A 20,262-nucleotide genomic window follows, 5' to 3' on the forward strand; every position below is an offset into this window, starting at 1 on the left:
TCAGTGGAAGCGATGTCCATTGCGCAGTCAATCTCTGAAGCGGAACGTTCGCACTCCAGTAAAACTTTCCTTGCCTCTTCCGTGATGTCTTGTGGGAGATCGTTGAGGTAAGGAGAGATGTCTGATCACATCTGTTCGTTGCAGTGCCCCAGTAGCGCCAAGGAATTGGATGCTCCGACTTTCAACGCGGACATTGTGGAGAAACGTTTGTCAATGTTATCTAGCCTTCTACCCCTCCTTATCTGGGGGTGCGGATAGTGGAGCTGATGGGTTCTTTGACCTGCTTTCTGCAGCCTGGGCAATCACGGTATCGGGTCTGGGGTGACCTATGAGACAGGCAGGTACGTCGTCAGGTGCTTCGTATTTTTTGTCGAGCCTTGGTAAGACTGGAGGAACTGTGGCATGGTTTCTCATTATCTTAATGCCCTGATCTCAATTACAGTAGATAATGAGCATAGACCTGACCGATTTTTTAAAAGGTTCCTTAAAATCGTAAAGGAAACAGTCTTGTTGGTGAGTAGGCATTGGAAGCTCAAAATATCTGGCTGCCCTTTCCAAGAAATTATGAAATCCTCCAATATGCTCTGGAGTGGAGTCTACTTGAGGCGGAGTAGGTGACGCTGGTGGAGGGCTAATGTAATCGTCCCATTCGTCTGGACGTGATTGTGTGCCCAAGATTTCTCCTTCTGCACAGGCACTTGAAATATAGGAATGGGTGGAGGCTGAACTTGCATCACAGGAGGTGGAGTAAGCGCAGGAGCAAAAGACTGTGCGACATAGGGAACCTCTTTTTGTAGTCTGACAACATAAATTGTAGATCAGTTATAAGAGCGGAAGGAAGACAAACCATCTCTGGCTGCTGCTGTTGACATCGTTGGTCAGGGTAGTACAAATGTTCATCATAGAACTGATCGTCATCATCAAGGGTTTTCTTGGTACTTGACATTCAACTTCAAGGGGCTTTGTGCAGCTCCAAACGAGCTGTCTTTGTCCGAGTCGTAATCGTCATCTAAAAGATGAATTGTTAATAAGGTTCGAACCCTACTAGGAAAAGTTAATGAGGGTGTCAATTTCTCTTTTTGAAATTTTTGTTGGGAAATTAATTTTGTTGCTTTAGATTTTGGTGTCATCGACGAGGTCGGCGTCAGTCCACATAATTTAATTTAATTTAATTGTGGGTTTATATAGCGCTAGAATCAACTCCCGGAGGAGTATCTCCGCGCTTCGACCGCTGGGGAACCCGCCCTGGCTCACCCTGAGAGATGGTCCCTAATGGGTATCTCTAAGGTGCGACCAAGCATCCCCGGCGGTCTGGGGGGGCATTGTGAAGATGAGGCAAACTAATGTCCAGAGTTGCCGAGTGTGGTCCCTGACTGGAGTAGGCACCGAGGCGAGAATTATCGAGCCCGCTGACCCTGGTCCACGACCCTGCCGCGTCGGGAATCGAACCCTGGTCCCAGGCCGTCCTCTGCTTACGGGTCTGCCGCCTCTAACCAGTGAGCCACACCACTCCATACCATACCATACGATCGTCGAGGAACCATCGACGGGCAGTGGTATTGATGTCCCAGACGTAACTGGCGTAGATGACAATAACGTCGTCAACGATGGAACTTTCGTCGACAATGTAATTGGAGAAATCATCGACGTAGACTCGTCGCCGATCCATCATCGAACTGGTCGTCGTCGCAATCTTTGTCGACGACGATAACTTTCTGATTATCCTTATCGTCGACAACAAAGGAGCTTGACTCATTGACGACGAAATAGACGCCAACAAGACTGAGACTGTGGCAACGGTTGTCAACTAAGCCACTCCGACGACAATAAGTGGAGGTCTTGTTGTCGTCGACGGTACCACCAATGAGCTGTCCGTCGACGGGGCTGAGGAAGGCTTTTTAAAAGCATGTTTCACCTTCACTGGCGGAGTGGGGGGTCTGAAGCTGATTTCTGAAAGGATTTTTTGTTAGAAATCAAACTCTGAAGGGAAGAGACACCCTGGAAGGCAGATCTTGCTTCTTAGTAGCCTCTGAAGACTTTTTGTACGTCTTCTTTGGAGGTCTCTGCGAGAAGTGACCTGGAGAGATATCCCATGGTCTTTTTTTAGGCGATTTAGAGGTGGATCTTGAGGAACCATCAGTCTCCTCAGAAGGTACAGCATCCTCCCTGTCTTTATGCATCTGCAGCCATATCAATAGCCTCCCCTCACGGTCCTTCAAAGTCTTTGAAGAAAAAGTGCGACATACCTTGCAATCCTTTGGTTTGTGATCAGGATAAAAACAGTAAAGGCAATCTTTATGAGGGTCATCAATGTGTAGTCTTTTCTTTCTGCAGGTACCACAGGGCCTAAAAAGACGTTTTTAGGTGTGTCTGACATGAAGAAAATAGAGAACTTCACTCAAAGGAATTATAAATGAAAAATACCTTGAATCCAAGAAAAAATCTGTAGACAAGGGAAATTGGAAGAGCTCAGTGGAGACTCCCTTAGCATGACATGCAGTAGAAAATCTGAGGGACTGGAGCTCCTTCCAGGAAGGTTCTAGAGAGTGGTGTCAGCTGTTTGGTTGTTCTCTTAAGTTTGGTCCTTTTTTAAATAAGGACTTAGAAATGTTACCAAATATAAGGCCTTAGGCCTATTACCTTCTATGTTTAATGTGACATTACCTTTATAAATGTACCGGGGACTCCAATCTCGACGACGGGAAATGATTCAAGCAAGTGAATCTATGAAAGATACCCAAATACTGGATAAATGTTGGACATGTGAATTTGTAATCATCCATGAAGGGTCTTGTCAGTTTGGCTGTGGCCTTAAGACTTCAAAACAGCAGAAACCTAGGAAAAAAGATGCCATAGGTTGTGAAAAACACCAGAGGAAACTAGAGAGCTTCCTTTGCTGGACCAAAAAATAATTTAGGATGCACCTTTTTGTTTCATGATTTCATTACAAACGGACAAGTGTTAACTTGAAAATAAAATAAGAGGTAAAAAAATAAGAGGTATGAGATCCTCCTCCAGGTGTCAGAAACGGGTTAAAAACATCTGCATTATGTATAGAGAAGCAATAGGGGTATTGGACTAGAGCTTTATTTAGGGATAGATTCAGGAGTTGGAGAGATGACTACAGTAATAGCCATGTCATAAATCTAATACTGCTATTGATATACAGATACCAGTGTCTTTGTGTTTACAAAGATCCTGAATGTATTATTAAGTGTAGGATTGAGGATTGCTGAACATCTCTTTTCTTCATTAAAAGAAAAACATTTTATTATAAAAAATATTACCAGGAAGAAAAATATTCCCAAAAGTAAAGGAAATCAAAGAGTTCAATTTCTGAAAGGTTTCAACTGTGAAAAGATGTATGTAGATGTTTTCATTTACTATGCATGCTTAAGCTGTTAGTAAAGTTAAACAGTTGCTGCATAGGAGTATTTTTACATGTACACAAATCATCCTCTGTCCCATCTAAAAATATTACTTTATAAATTTAGGAATAAGTGAGAAGTACACACCAAAGCTCAGAAAGCAGCTGTGTCTTTGCACTCTTCAATGTCCTTCTAGTTGAGTTCTCAGTCCACCAATACTCATGCAGTTTAGGAGACCAATTTTTTTGTTGCTATGCAGAGGCTTCATCTTTCAGTCAGTCTCTTAATGAGAAAGCCACCCATATGCCAAAAACGTAATATGTTCAATACCTACGTCCATTTATGCATGTTTGAGCTATACTAGAACTCAAAGTGCACAACATTATGTTACAAAGAAACTACCCTCAACCCAAGCTTTACTGGCCACATAACTATTCCACAATCCCACAAATTTACTGCAGCGGCCCTAAGAAAAAGCATTTTAACGCTCAACCCTCTCTACAAGGAAACTTCCCTTCCCAAAAAGGGACGGCCAGAGTAGTACCTGTTTGCCAGGAGGGAGTGCGGAACTGTGAAAGGAGAGAGGAAGCAGAGGGGCCTGGCTGTTGACCCCTGGATTCCAGGGCCGAGATGAGGTTCATGACGGAGGCATCGGGGGTGGCACTGCTTGCGTGATGAAGACCTGTATCGAACAACCCTGATAAACCTGAAATGGATACAGATGAAAAAAGAATTACAAAACAGCAGGTATAAAGGAGAACCAGAGGTAGCATGAAGCAGTGAAAGAAATAAGAAGGAATAGGAATTACAAAGAAATAATATCTACAACCTCACCCAGTCCGCCCCGCAGATTCCTGGATCATAAATCCCCCTCAGCCTTTGTGTTCTGTAAATTAGGCGATACCATGTCATTTAAAGTACATCATTGCCCCAGTCCAACCTCAATGCCACCTTCTCATAATGTAGCGATACTCTGTATATCCTCTTGAATAAGTCTAACACAAAGTTCTCTATACTTTCTATGCTACCACATTTTCCCCACAGCAGAAGGATAGGACACTCCAAGATAAGTAACACACTTGCTAACACCTGATTGCTGCTCTGAGCTTTGAACACATCACTCACATTCACCTGACAAACACTTGAAAAAGGAAGGGTAAATTTCCATGCAGCAGAGACCGTTTTTTATAATTGTAAAATGACAAACATTTCCCCTCGAAGGGCCAGCAGCACGCCAAATGTCGACAAACTTAGATTAAAAGGGTGATGCTTTATTCAAACAGAATTTGTGCATCACCGAGTATAACAGTTCTGGTAAAGCACTTTCTTTTTGCTTACTTACTATTTTACTTGTCACGCTCCTTCTCTGGAAATGCGCCACAAATTTGGAACTCCATCCCAGTCCATATCAGGACTAACCCCTCCTTCATGAACTTCAAAAGCCAGCTCAAAGACCTCTTCCTCAACCGATCTCATCCAAATGGATAGTTGCCTCCCAACGAGACAGAGCTCCTCTGCCACAGGAATCATGCCCAGAGCAGAACACAGACCGATAAAGGCATTTTCATAGCCTTCCTTTTGACCCACTCCTAATACCCCTTCCAGGCCTGAAGAAGATTCGACACGAGAAAATACGGTTTATTGAAATACAGTGTAGCCGATTGCATCACAATAAATGTTGTAAAGCGCTCTGATACCTTCGAGTCTGGCCAGCGCTACAAAAAAACTCTTAAATAATAAATGTTCCTAGATTTAGAAATTTAAGATAGTAAAACATTAAGAACTAAGTTAATATAACATAAGGCTTGAATACAATCAAATGGACTATATGGCTGATTATAAGCATATAATCTGTTTCAATAGAATTATATAATAGATTTTCAATGTAAAAGCGTTATGAGGTGTGAATAATAGAAGCGCACAGACAATGAAAAAACAAAGATTAAAGTGACGTGATAGTTAGGCGAAAATGCCAGGTACAACACACCATTCTGCCAGAAGGTAACTCTTGTGATGGATTGCCCATTTCCAAATTGTCAGAGATAATTGGAGAGAGCGTGTACCCCCTTATTTTTGTACATAGTACATTGCTGTTATGCTGTCTGTGCTGACTAGGACAACTTTGCCTGTGAGGTGAAACTGAAAAGCTTTCAGCGCTAGAAACACTGCTAGAAGCTCTAGATAGTTTGTGAATACGTCTGTGTTTGTCATCCCAAAGACCTGGGATTGTGTAATGATGGAGATGTGTACCCCAACCACTGAGAGATGCGTTTGCTGTTGGCATGACTTGTGGAATGGGTTGATGAAAGGCCACCCTTTTGGTAAATGCTGTGGGTTCCAACACTGCAGAGAGCGATGGGTGCGGCTGTCTACCAACACTAGATATGTTAACTGACCCAGTGATTGATTTCACTGACGTGCTAAACATTCTTGTAATCGACATGTGTAGTCTTGCATAAGATACTATTGCAATGCATGAAGCCATCATTCCCAGCAGGTGCATGAAAGCCCTGGCTGGCAAGGTTTGAATCTGTAGCATTAGAGCTTGGATATTGGAAATTCTGGCTGCATTGGGGGAGGCTAGAGCCGTGCAAGAGTTGAGAATGGCTCCTAGATAAGGCTGTATTTGCAAAGACTGTAGGTGAGACTTTCAATATTGACCGTGAATTGTCATTACAACGACCGCATTGTTACATCGCATACGATTACAATGCAAGTCGCTACAACAACTTGCTGTAGGGGGCAGAAGGTGTTTGATTTAAAATTCAACGCCTTCCCTACTGTTGCACAGACTGGAGTTGGAATAGTAAGGAATATGCTACTTACCAGTATGCATCTGTTCTTGGCATGTAGGGCTGCTGACATTCATATCTGTGCATAGATCGCCGCCTAGTGTTGGGTCCGGATGATTGCACATTGTTGTCCTGGAAGAGTCTTCGAAGTATCACGAGATAGGTGGCTCCTCCCCTGGACTACAGTGCGCATGGGCATCCTCTCCATCCTCAGATTGTTTTTCGCCATTGTGGCAGAGATGGAGTATAATACAGTAAGTGATGTCCATGCTAGAGATTAATTCTGAGTGCTACAGCTTCGACAGGCACCGGGGAGGAGGGCGGGCGATATGAATGTCAGCAGCCCTACATGCCAAGAACAGATGCATACTGGTAAGTAGCATATTCCGTTCGAGGCATGTGGGCTGCTGAATTCATATCTGTGCATAGAATGGATAGCAGTCTCCCCCTTAGCGGTGGTTGCCCGTGCCAGCTGCAGCAGTCTGAAAAAGAGTCTTGAGAACAGCTTGTCCTACAGCTGCTTGCTGTTTGAAGTGTACATCTACACAGTAGTGTTTGGTAAATGTATGTATGGTAGACCATGTGGCTGCTCTACATATTTCTTCCAGAGGAATGTTTCCTAGGAAAGTCATGGATGCCCCTAACTTGCGTGTTGAATGCGCTCTTGGGGGAACTGTTAATGTGCGTTTAGCTTTCTGATAACAAATCTGTATGCACTTAACAATCCATCTGGCTACACCTGATTTGGAAATAGGGTTGCCTTTATGCTGTGGTGAAAAGGCAACAAACAGTTGCTTAGTTTTCCTGAAATGTTTTGTCCTGTCTATATAGTACAGGAGAGCTCTCTTAATGTCTAGTGTATGTAGAGCTCTTTCCGCCACTGAATCTGGATTTGGGAAGAACACTGGCAGTTCTATTGTTTGATTGATGTGAAACTGGGATACCACCTTTGGCATAAATTTAGGGTTTGTACGTAGCACTACCCTATTTGCGTGAATTTGGATGAATGGCTCCTGAATAGTTAGGGCTTGCAGCTCACTAACTCTTCTAAGTGATGTAATCGCCACTAAAAAAAGCCACTTTCCACATTAGGAATTGTATTTTACACGAGTGTAGAGGTTCAAAAGGTGGTCCAATCAGTCTGGTTAGAACCACGTTCAGGTTCCAGACAGGCGAAGGTGGGTGTCTTGGAAGAATCACTCGTTTGAGTCCCTCCATGAAAGCTTTAATAGCAGGTACTCTGAAGAGTGAAAGGTGCTGCCTGTTTTGAAGATAAGCTGCCACCGCAGCTAAATGTATACGTATGGAACTGTAGGCTAGATTGCATCTGTGTAAATGTAACATATAACATATGATGTTTTGAGTTGATGCATCTAGCGGATTTACGTCATTATTGTTACAATAGATGACAAATCGTTTCCACTTTGCCGCATAGCATGCTCTGGTTGTAGGTCTTCTTGCCTCCTTGATAATATTCATGCAAGTTCAGGTAACCAAACTCTAGGACTTCAGGAGCCAGATCGCAAGGTTCAACTGTTGTGGGTCTGGGTGCTGAATGTCTCCATGGCTCTGCGTTAAAAGACTGGGTGTTAATTGCAGCCTTTGATGAGGCACCACGGAAAGTTCCAGGAACGTGGTGTACCACGGTTGCCTTGCCCACGTTGGAGCAACTAGGATGAGGGTCATTGAGTGTTGTCGTAGTTTGCGTGCCACTAGTGGTATGAGCGGGGCTGGTGGAAAACCGTACGCAAATATGCCTGACCAGTTCATCCATATCGCATTGCCCTGAGACTGCGGGTGTGGAAACCTGGCGGCGAAGCTTTGGCATTTTGCGTTTTCCCTTGTGGCGAACAGGTCTATCTCTGGGCGACCCCACTGCTGGAAGTACGGTTGTAGCACTGAGGGAGGTATCTCCCACTCGTGTATCTGGTGGCGGTGTCTGCTGAGCAGATCCGCCATCTGGTTGACCCTGCCTGGGAGGTGTTCCGCCATGAGGAATATGTTCCTCTGAATGGCCCACTTCCACATGCTTTGCGCTAGATGTGTGCAACTGTGGAGAGTGTGTCCCTCCCTGCTTCTGTATGTAGTACATGGCAGTCATGTTGTCCGTGCGGATCAACACGACTTTGTTGCACAAATGTACTTTGAACGCCTTCATTGCCATAAAGATTGCCATCAGTTCCAGCAGGTTGATGTGCATCCTCTTTTGCTGTGTCGTCCATAGTCCCTGCACTGTGTAATGGAGGACATGCGCTCCCCATCCCAGGAGAGATGCGTCCGTCGTCAGCACTATTTGTGGTACAGGCTCTTGGAACGGCCGTCCCCTGCAAAGGTTTTGTGGGTTCCACCAATGCAGAGAGTTGTATGCGCGACCGGTCACCAACACTAGGTCTTTTAATTGTCCTTGAGCCTGGTTCCACTGCCGTGCTAAGCACTCCTGAAGCGGACGCATGTGTAGTCTCGCGTGGGGGACTATGAAGATGCAGGAGGCCATCATGCCTATCAACTGCATAAACACCCTTGCTGTGAGCGAGTGTTGGGGTCTGAATTTTTGAATCAGTAATTGAATGCTGTTGATTCTTGCTGAGTTTGGCTGCGCCTTTGCTGCCAGAGTGTCTATTGTTGCTCCCAGGTACTGTTGTACGTGGGCGGGTTGAAGATGAGACTTTGGGTAGTTTAATGAGAATCCGAGGCTGTGTAGGAGGTGAATAGTGCGGGACATGTGGCTGGCACATTGCTGGGCTGACTTTGCTTGGATAAGCCAGTCGTCCAGCTAGGGGTAGACGTAAATATGGTTCCTCCGTAGGTGCGCAGCTACTGTCGGTAGGCACTTGGTAAACACCCTGGGGGCTGTTGTCACCCCGAAAGGCAGGACCTTGAACTGGTAGTGCTGATTCTGTATGGTAAACCTGAGATATTTCCTGTGTGCTGGATGTATTGGTATGTGGAAATATGCGTCTTTTAGGTCTAGTGTTGCGAGGAAATCTCCCTGACTGAGCAATGGTAGAACCTGCTGTAAAGTGAGCATGTGAAAATGTTCTGACAAGATGTATTGGTTTAGGGGCCTGAGGTCCAGTATTGGCCTGAGAGACCTGTCCTTTTTGGGGATTAAGAAGTACAGCGAGTATACCCCTGTACCCTGTTGCTGTACAGGTACGAGTTCTATGGCCCCTTTTTGCAGCATGCTGATGACTTCTTGCTGCAATAAGTGTATGTGCTCTGCGGACATAGGACGGTGTCTTGGGGGTATGTTGGGTGGAGTGGAGGTTAGCTCTAGACAATAGCCGAACTGGATAAGTTGTCTCACCCACCTGTTACAATAGATGACAAATCGTTTCCACTTTGCCGCATAGCATGCTCTGGTTGTAGGTCTTCTTGCCTCCTTGATAATATTCATGCAGTCAGGAGGCAAGTTCAGGTAACCAAACTCTAGGACTTCAGGAGCCAGATCGCAAGGTTCAACTGTTGTGGGTCTGGGTGCTGAATGTCTCCATGGCTCTGCGTTAAAAGACTGGGTGTTAATTGCAGCCTTTGATGAGGCACCACGGAAAGTTCCAGGAACGTGGTGTACCACGGTTGCCTTGCCCACGTTGGAGCAACTAGGATGAGGGTCATTGAGTGTTGTCGTAGTTTGCGTGCCACTAGTGGTATGAGCGGGGCTGGTGGAAAACCGTACGCAAATATGCCTGACCAGTTCATCCATATCGCATTGCCCTGAGACTGCGGGTGTGGAAACCTGGCGGCGAAGCTTTGGCATTTTGCGTTTTCCCTTGTGGCGAACAGGTCTATCTCTGGGCGACCCCACTGCTGGAAGTACGGTTGTAGCACTGAGGGAGGTATCTCCCACTCGTGTATCTGGTGGCGGTGTCTGCTGAGCAGATCCGCCATCTGGTTGACCCTGCCTGGGAGGTGTTCCGCCATGAGGAATATGTTCCTCTGAATGGCCCACTTCCACATGCTTTGCGCTAGATGTGTGCAACTGTGGAGAGTGTGTCCCTCCCTGCTTCTGTATGTAGTACATGGCAGTCATGTTGTCCGTGCGGATCAACACGACTTTGTTGCACAAATGTACTTTGAACGCCTTCATTGCCATAAAGATTGCCATCAGTTCCAGCAGGTTGATGTGCATCCTCTTTTGCTGTGTCGTCCATAGTCCCTGCACTGTGTAATGGAGGACATGCGCTCCCCATCCCAGGAGAGATGCGTCCGTCGTCAGCACTATTTGTGGTACAGGCTCTTGGAACGGCCGTCCCCTGCAAAGGTTTTGTGGGTTCCACCAATGCAGAGAGTTGTATGCGCGACCGGTCACCAACACTAGGTCTTTTAATTGTCCTTGAGCCTGGTTCCACTGCCGTGCTAAGCACTCCTGAAGCGGACGCATGTGTAGTCTCGCGTGGGGGACTATGAAGATGCAGGAGGCCATCATGCCTATCAACTGCATAAACACCCTTGCTGTGAGCGAGTGTTGGGGTCTGAATTTTTGAATCAGTAATTGAATGCTGTTGATTCTTGCTGAGTTTGGCTGCGCCTTTGCTGCCAGAGTGTCTATTGTTGCTCCCAGGTACTGTTGTACGTGGGCGGGTTGAAGATGAGACTTTGGGTAGTTTAATGAGAATCCGAGGCTGTGTAGGAGGTGAATAGTGCGGGACATGTGGCTGGCACATTGCTGGGCTGACTTTGCTTGGATAAGCCAGTCGTCCAGCTAGGGGTAGACGTAAATATGGTTCCTCCGTAGGTGCGCAGCTACTGTCGGTAGGCACTTGGTAAACACCCTGGGGGCTGTTGTCACCCCGAAAGGCAGGACCTTGAACTGGTAGTGCTGATTCTGTATGGTAAACCTGAGATATTTCCTGTGTGCTGGATGTATTGGTATGTGGAAATATGCGTCTTTTAGGTCTAGTGTTGCGAGGAAATCTCCCTGACTGAGCAATGGTAGAACCTGCTGTAAAGTGAGCATGTGAAAATGTTCTGACAAGATGTATTGGTTTAGGGGCCTGAGGTCCAGTATTGGCCTGAGAGACCTGTCCTTTTTGGGGATTAAGAAGTACAGCGAGTATACCCCTGTACCCTGTTGCTGTACAGGTACGAGTTCTATGGCCCCTTTTTGCAGCATGCTGATGACTTCTTGCTGCAATAAGTGTATGTGCTCTGCGGACATAGGACGGTGTCTTGGGGGTATGTTGGGTGGAGTGGAGGTTAGCTCTAGACAATAGCCGAACTGGATAAGTTGTCTCACCCACCTGTCCGTGGTAATGCTTTCCCAGACTGGCAGCAACTGTAATCGTCCCCCGACCGGTGTTACATGGTCTGGGGGCAGTGACAAGGCGTCACTGTTTAGTATTGGCGGAGGATCTGGTGTTGTTATTCCCTCGTCCTCTGCCTTTGTTGCTGTTGCCATGGTATCCACCTCTATTGTTTTTATAGGTGGTCTGCGTGCTCCCTTTATTGTATGGAGTCTGCTGGGATGCCTGGCCTCGTGCAGCTCCTCTGTTACCGGAGCGATGAAAGGAGCCTCCTCTGAATTGTTGTGACTGCAAGGCACCCATAGATTTGGCTGTCTCTGTGTCCTTTTTAATCTTCTCTAATATTGTGTCCACATCAGGACCAAATAAATAATCAGGGTTCACAGGCTGATTTAATAATGTGGTTTGAATCTCAGGTTTGAACCCAGAGATGCATAACCAAGCATGTCTCCTGAGCATGACACTTGTATTGATGGCCCTGGCTGCGGTGTCTGCTGCGTCTAGCGCACATTTAATGGATGCGTTAGATATGAGTTTTCCCTCTTGTATTAGTGTTTCTGCTCCGTCCTTGTAGGCATCAGGCAAATGTTGTAGCAGTTGCTCTAGTGTGTCATAATGAGCCCTATCATATCTGGCTAATAGGGCTTGTGTATTAGAAATTCTCCATATATTAGCTGCTTGAGCAGCCACCCTTTTTCCAGAAGCTTCTAATATCTTAGACTCCTTGTCTGGAGGAGGAGCATTACCAGTGGTTTGTGAGTTGGCACGCTTACAAGCTTTTGATACCACCAAAGAGTCCAATGGCAGCTGACCCTTAATATATGTAGGGTCCACAGGTGCCGGCCTGTATTTTCTTTCGATTCTTGGGTTAACAACCCTTGCTCTTGTGGTTTCCTTGAAAAGGTCTCCTGCGTGTTTAAGGACACCTTTCAACATTGGCAATGTTTTGACTGATTTCTCTGAAGTGGAGAAAGTGTCAAATAGGAAGTCTTCTTCAATTGGGTCAGCATGCATTTCCACATCATGATTGTGTGCTGCCCTTTCTATTAGTGCGTTAAAACGCAGCTGTATCATCTGTTGGCGAAGTCTTGACAGGATAAGAAGGAGTGTCAGGAATAGTCTGTGACTCCCCCGGGTCGACAGGGTCTGTCCAGGCTTAAGTCTGGTCATCCTGATCCGTGTCCACAGGGTAATTAAATTCGTCATTGTAGTCATACCCCATGTTCGAGGCATGGGGGCTGCTAAATTCATATCTTTTGCATTAGATCGCCGCCTAGTGTTGGGTCCGGATGATCGCACATTGTTGTCCTGGAAGAGTCTTCGAAGTATCCTGAGATAGGTGGCTCCTCCCCTGGACTACAGTGCGCATGGGCATCGGCTCCATCCCCAGATTGTTTTTTTCCGCCATTGGGTTCGGATGCGGTCTCGACGTCTCTCTGTCGGAACCGAGAAAACTAGCTTCTTTAAGGCCAAAAGGCCTTCGTTTCATTACGTCGGTATTGTTTGCGTACGGTCTCGAGTTCTTCCGTCTCTTTGAGTCGGAATCTGCGGAGTCGTATCACTCTTCGGACATTGAGGCCTTCTCATCGCAACACGACCACAACTTTTCAACATGGAGCGGAGCCCGTTTAAATACTGTCCCGTCTGTGGGTCCAAATACCCACATATCGACGTGCACCCGGTCTGTAACAAATGCCTCTCGCCAGACCATAACGAGGACAGCTGCATGGCCTGCTCCAGATTCAGGTCGAAGAAGACGCTCAAGCTTCGGCGCGCGGTGCGCCTTGAGGCCAGACAAGCGGCCCCGGCTCCAGATAGCATCTTCGGCGACCAGGAAGAAGAGGGCCTAAGCCATCATCTTGAAATCTCACCGCCCGCGACGGAGGTCGAGGCAGATCCGGAGGACGACGACGGGGTCGTGGATCAAGGCCTTGAATACGTCGACGAGGTAGGGGACGTTGAAGAAGTTTATGGGGCCGCTGAAGATAGCTCAGGGGATGAGCTATGCCCCGAAAGTTACGCGGATCAGGCTCGGGTCACGGGATCGCCACTCGGCCTTACCCAAGACCCTGTACCGCAAGCCACGGCCCCGCCTTCAGGCCCGGCCACGGACATACTTGCTACGCAGCCCGTATCGAAACCGAAACTGAAACCATCGGTATCGACTGCTCCTAAAATGGCCGACCCGAAAACGAAACTAACGGATTCGAGTGCACCTAAGATGGCGGTCGATCAACCAAAAACACCAAAGCCTGCTACCTCATCGACTCCGTCGGCCTCCGGTCCACAGAAGTCGAAGAAAACTGTCGATTCGACAGTGCCGAAGTCGTCGGCAGAGGAGGCATCCTCTAAGAAGGTCGTCCGGCACGGGTCGACCGGGACGACGCCGTCAAAGTCCGCCAAAGTCAGCGACAAGACTCCGGTACCGACTGGGACGTCGTTAGCCGGACGCGTGGTTGAGACGGAGTCTGCAAAATCACACGGATCGAAGGGCGGAGGCTCAGCACATCGGTCCAAGGACTCTGTGTCTACAGCAGCAGCATCGACGTCTAAGGTTCCGAAGGGCCCACAAGACGTCGGAACCGAAGGCAAGGTGAAGGCCTCCTCGTCGGCGCCAAGTGCCGCTGTGAGTGACGCATCCCTCATCGCCACTTCACTTCAAAGAATACGGGATAAGGCTTCTGCGACGTCGGCTCCGGCGCCGTCGCACCAGAAGACGATGGACATGCCGGTAAAGCCTACTGGCAAACTTCTCTTCGTTCTGCCGCCAAAGGAGGCACCAAAAGCCTTTGCGCCAAAGACGGCGCCAAAGACATCGGACTCGTCCACGCCTGCTGGAGTATTGGGTCGACAACTCGACTCAGGAGACGACTCTGAACGTTTTATCGACGCGGACACGGGCAAGTTGACCCTTTACAAGAGGAAGATCACTTCCCAGACAGTGGACTCCTATGTTATCCCACTTAAAAAGAAGAGGCTTGCACAGGACACTCCAGCCCTGATTGAACCTATCCAGCCTCCTCCTAGAAGGAGTCCAACACCTTCCCCTGACCACTCTGAGGGAGAGGAATATGGACAAGATGACCAGTACACTTTCCCCATCAATGAGCCCGATGCACAACAGGATTCCTATGACGACATAGGTGACCAGGGAATCCAAAATGTGGGGCAAGACCCACAGCCTTTCAGTGCACGTGCATCCCCAACAGAAGACTCCGCAGGATTTCATGCACTCATTGAACGGGCAGCCGCTAATCATGATGTGGACATGCATGCTGACCCAGTGGAGGAAGATTTTCTGTTTGACACTTTTTCAGTCTCTGAAAGGACAGTCAAGACACTTCCTATGCTCAAAGGTGTCCTTAAGCATGCTGCGGAAATCTTCAAAGAGCCTACCAGGGCGAGGGTGGTCAATCCACGCATCGAGAAGAAATACAGACCAGCACCTGCAGACCCTGCATACATTCGGGGACAGTTGCCACTAGACTCTCTTGTGGTCGCAAATGCCCGCAAAAGGGCAAACTCCCAGACAACGGGTGAAGCTCCTCCCCCAGACAAGGAGTCTAAAGTGCTTGAGGCAGGGGGCAAAAGAGTAGCTGCGCAGGCTGCCAATTTCTGGCGTATTGCGAACACACAGGCGCTATTGGCACGTTATGATAGGGCGCATTACGACACCCTAGAGCAACTTTTACAACACCTGCCTTCGCAGTTTCAAGAGGGTACCAAACTGCTTATAGAGGAGGGTAAACTCATCTCCAATGCAGCCATAAAGTGTGCACTTGATGCCGCGGACACAGCAGCTAGGGCTATTAACACTAGCGTCATGCTGAGACGACAAGCGTGGCTACGCATATCAGGGTTTAAACCAGACATTCAAACGACCATACTCAATCAGCCCGTCAATCCTGATAGACTGTTTGGTCCTGATGTTGACACCACCCTCGAAAAGATTAAGAAAGACAACGAAACAGCTAAGTCTATGGGGGCCCTTCAGTCACAACAATTCCGGGGCAACACTTTTCGTCGCTCAGGTGCACGTGGAGTCACCCGAGGACAGATGGGTCAACAATCTCAGTTCACTAGAGGTGGAGCACAGTCCTCGTACCCCAAGCAGAATAAAGGGGCTTATCGAGGAAACAGCACCAGAGGACGTGGCAGAGGAAACAACAACTCCCGTTCCTCTGCCCCAAACAAACAGTGACTCTCTGTCACTGCCCCCCGACCATTTAACACCTGTCGGGGGGAGACTCCAGCAGTTCCTGCCAGTCTGGACAAACATCACCACAGACAGGTGGGTACGACAACTTGTCCAGTACGGTTATTGTCTAGAGTTAAAGTCCACTCCACCCAACATTCCACCAAGGCAACGGCCTATGTCCGCAGAGCACTTGCACTTATTGCAGCAAGAAGTAGTGGTGATGCTGCAAAAAGGCGCAATCGAGCTCGTGCCAGTGGAGGAGGAAGGCACAGGGGTCTATTCCCTGTACTTCCTTATTCCAAAGAAGGACGGATCCCTCAGACCCATTCTGGATCTGCGCCCCCTCAACCTGTATATTCTGTCAGAACATTTCCATATGCTTACACTGCAACAGATTCTTCCCTTGCTGAACCAAGGGGACTTCCTAGCAACCTTAGACCTCAAGGATGCTTATTTCCACATACCACTACACCCGTCCCACAGAAAGTACCTCAGGTTCACCATCCAAGGCAGCCATTATCAGTTCAAAGTCCTACCCTTCGGAGTGACCACCGCCCCCAGAGTGTTTACCAAGTGTCTGGCGACGGTAGCGGCGCACCTCAGGAGGCAGAACATCCATGTCTACCCCTACCTAGACGACTGGCTCGTTCAAGCCAAGTCGGAACAACAGTGCGCCGCGGACATGTCGACTACCATTCACCTCCTTCACAATCTGGGCTTCTCGTTGAACTACCCAAAGTCGCACCTTCAACCAGCACATGTGCGGCAGTTTCTGGGCGCGACGATAAATACCCTGACAGCCATGGCTCAGCCAAACAAGGTCAGGATAGACAGCATGCAGTCTCTAATCCAAAAGTTCAGACCACAACACTCGCTTCCAGCGAGAGTATTCATGCAGTTGATTGGCATGATGGCCTCCTGCATCTTCATAGTCCCTCACGCAAGGTTACATATGCGTCCGCTCCAGGAGTGCTTAGCAAATCAGTGGACACAGGCTCAGGGACAATTGACAGACCTAGTGTTGGTTACCAGTCGGGCGTACAACTCTCTGCATTGGTGGAATCCACACAACCTTTGCAAGGGCCGACTGTTCCAAGAGCCAGTGCCACAGATTACCCTGACAACGGACGCATCTCTCCAGGGATGGGGAGCTCATCTGCTCACTTACACTGTGCAGGGACTATGGACGACGCAGCAACAGAAGATGCACATCAACTATCTGGAACTGATGGCAATCTTCATGGCGCTCAAGTCCTTCAATGTACATCTGTGCAACAAGGTAGTGTTAGTCCGGACGGACAACATGACAGCGATGTACTACATTCAAAAGCAGGGAGGCACCCACTCGCCGCAGCTGTCTCATCTGGCTCAGAGCATGTGGAAGTGGGCCATTCAGAGGAACATTTTCCTCATGGCAGAACACCTCCCGGGCAAGGACAATCAGATGGCGGATCTGCTCAGCAGATACAGCCATCAAATGCACGTGTGGGAGTTACATCCATCAGTACTCCTCCCGTACTTCCAGCAGTGGGGTCATCCAGAGATAGACCTGTTTGCCACAAACGAAAACGCAAAATGCCAACACTTTGCCGCCAGGTTCCCTCACCCACAGTCGCAGGGGAATGCGATATGGATGAACTGGTCAGGCAAATTTGCGTACGCTTTTCCACCAGCACCTCTGATACCGCAGGTGGCAAGAAAACTAAGGCAGCACTCGATGACACTCATCCTAGTTGCTCCAACGTGGGCACGCCAAGCATGGTACACCACGTTTCTGGAGCTCTCGGTGGTGCCGCATCAAAGGCTGCGCCTAACGCCCAGGCTTTTGACGCAGAACCATGGAGACATTCAGCATCCAGATCCGCAACAGCTCAACCTGGCGATCTGGCTCCTGAAGTCCTAGAGTTTGGCTACCTTCACCTACCTCCAGAATGCATGGACATCATCAAGGAGGCAAGGAAGCCGACTACCAGAGCATGCTATGCTGCAAAATGGAAGCGTTTCGTCCTTCACTGTACAGCCAATAACATAAACCCGCTAGATGCATCTATCCCTAACATCATTTGTTATCTGTTACATCTTTACAAGTGCAATCTAGCGTACACTTCCATTCGGATACATCTATCCGCCATAGCAGCTTATCTTCAGAACAGGCAGCATCTCTCTGTCTTCAGAGTGCCTGCCATTAAGGCGTTCCTTGAAGGTCTGAAACGAGTCATTCCCCCAAGAACACCGCCAGCTCCGGTGTGGAATCTCAATGTGGTCCTCACCAGGCTGATGGGACCACCTTTTGAGCCACTACACTCGTGTGAACTCCAGTTCCTAACATGGAAAGTGGCTTTCCTTATTGCTATCACTTCACTGAGACGTGTCAGTGAGCTGCAAGCGCTCACAATCCAAGAGCCATTCATACAAATTCATCCAAATAGGGTGGTACTACGTACTAACCCCAAATTCCTTCCGAAGGTGGTGTCACAGTTTCATCTCAACCAAACTATTGACTTGCCTGCATTCTTCCAAAACCCACAAACGGTGGCGGAAAGAATGCTCCATACTTTGGACGTTAGGAGGGCGTTGATGTACTATATTGACAGGACACAACACTTTAGGAAAACAAAACAACTTTTTGTTGCCTTCTCGCCGCAGCACAAGGGCAACCCTATTTCCAAAGAAGGAATAGCCAGATGGATTGTTAAGTGCATCCAGATCTGCTATCAAAAGGCTAAACGCACCTTAACAATACCCCCAAGGGCGCACTCCACACGCAAATTGGGGGCATCCATGGCTTTCCTGGGGAACATTCCTTTAGAGGACATTTGTAGAGCAGCCACATGGGTTACACCACATACCTTTACAAAACCCTACTGTGTTGATGTGCATTCCAAACAGCAAGCAGCTGTTGGGCAGGCTGTTCTCAAGACACTTTTTCAGGTTTCTGCAGCTGGCACGGGCAACCGCCGCTAATGGAGGGACTGCTATATATTCTATGCAAAAGATATGAATTTAGCAGCCCACATGCCTCGAACTGAATATGCTACTTACCAGTATGCATCTGTTCTTGGCATGTAGGGCTGCTAACATTCATATCGCCCACCCTCCTCCCCGGTGCCTGTCGCAGCTGCAGACATACTCTTGTATTCAATCATTAGCATGGACATCCTTTACACTTTACACTCCATCTCTGCCACAATGGCTAAAAACAATCTGGGGATGGAGCCGATGCCCATGCGCACTGTAGTCCAGGGGAGGAGCCACATATCTCAGGATACTTCGAAGACTCTTCCAGGACAACAATGTGCGATCATCCGGACCCAACACTAGGCGGCGATCTGATGCAAAAGATATGAATGTTAGCAGCCCTACATGCCAAGAACAGATGCATACTGGTAAGTAGCATATTCAATCCTCATCATTGCATGTGGGTGAGTATGCAGAGGTGTCCTGACCATGGTACGTTACAGTCTCAAAAAGGACAGGTGATGTGGAAGAATCCCTTTTCTTTTTGAGTGGAATTTTATATGTTTCAAGAGGATTTTCTGAGCTGATCTTCCTCTGATAAATAGTAAGTCTGCCAGAGTCAGAGTCGATATGTAGCTTCGACTGTTCATCATAGGAGGGCTCTTGGTACACAATGTCCTCTTCTAGAGAAGGACTCCTTTTCCCCATCGACACCTTCTTGGACGTTTCGATCCCTGTCTTCGGATCGAGCGCCTTAGGCCGTGCAGTTGGGGGCAGTCCGAATTTGATCGGTGGCATAGTATTTGTAGACTGACTGACCTTCTTTGGGGCTGGCGTCGTCATTGGTCCGACCGACTTTGTCTTTTCGCCAATATGTTTTTGGCCTTGCGTCGACTTAGGCGCCTGTTGCGTTGGCGGCGCGCTCTTCTGCTTCGACTCGACGTGGTCCTTCGAGCCGCTCTTGGACTTCGGCTCGAGGCCTTTGACTAACTGTGGCCTGTCGACTCGTTGCTTCGGATCGAGAACCTTCCGAGACTTGAGTCCCTTATTTGTGTCGCTGTCCGTCGACGTTGACCTCGTCGGTTCGACGTGCCTGACTTTAGTTATGAACTTCAGCGTACCGATCTTCGGGTCGACACCCCTTATTTGTGACCCCGCAGGGTCGTCGACACCTTTCTTCTTTGTCGAATCCCATGGATCCGAACTCTTCGATCCGAAGACTGTCTCCAGCAGTTTCGGTTTCTTTTTTGACTCCATGGCTTTCGGTTTCGATTTAACCAGTGACTGGTAATGTTCGACCGATGGCTCGTGTGATATATTCTTAGCCGGGCCGAGACGCGGGGCTATAGAATGTTCGTTATGATCTTGGCTAAGGCCTGTTGGCGATGCCTCGACCTGAGCCCTTGGAAGTCGTTCCGTGTCTGTTTTGGGCCCGTACTCACTGTTGGGCCTGGTTCATCGCTCGAGTCGTCATCGACGGCTCCGATGGCCGATGCGTCGTCCCTTACCTCGACGACGTTTTCATCCTCAACGTTTTCTTCGTCGTCTTCATAATAGTTGGAGTCACGCTCCGAACCGGGATCCGACTGCTGTTCTGGATCCTCAGTCTCGACGACCTCATCGTCTTCTTCATCGAAGATATTCACCGGGTCTGGCGCTGGCCTCGTCATCGTCTGCCTCGCTGCGCGTCGAAGTCGAAGCGT

The 20,262-nt window shown here is 48.2% G+C and overlaps 1 protein-coding gene across 1 annotated transcript in view; it reads right to left on the reverse strand.

The window, feature by feature from the left end:
* PRR12 (proline rich 12) overlaps window positions 1–20,262 on the reverse strand; it is a 602,934-nt gene that overhangs the window by 405,978 nt on the left and 176,694 nt on the right. Inside the window, exon 3 of the mRNA XM_078655282.1 lies at window positions 3,913–4,074. Within this exon, the coding sequence (XP_078511408.1) occupies window positions 3,913–4,074 (162 nt within the window). The remainder of the gene's footprint in view (window positions 1–3,912; window positions 4,075–20,262) is intronic.

This window comes from Lissotriton helveticus, chromosome 7, assembly GCF_964261635.1.
Source record: "Lissotriton helveticus chromosome 7, aLisHel1.1, whole genome shotgun sequence".
In the NCBI taxonomy this organism is placed as follows: Eukaryota; Metazoa; Chordata; class Amphibia; order Caudata; family Salamandridae; genus Lissotriton; species Lissotriton helveticus.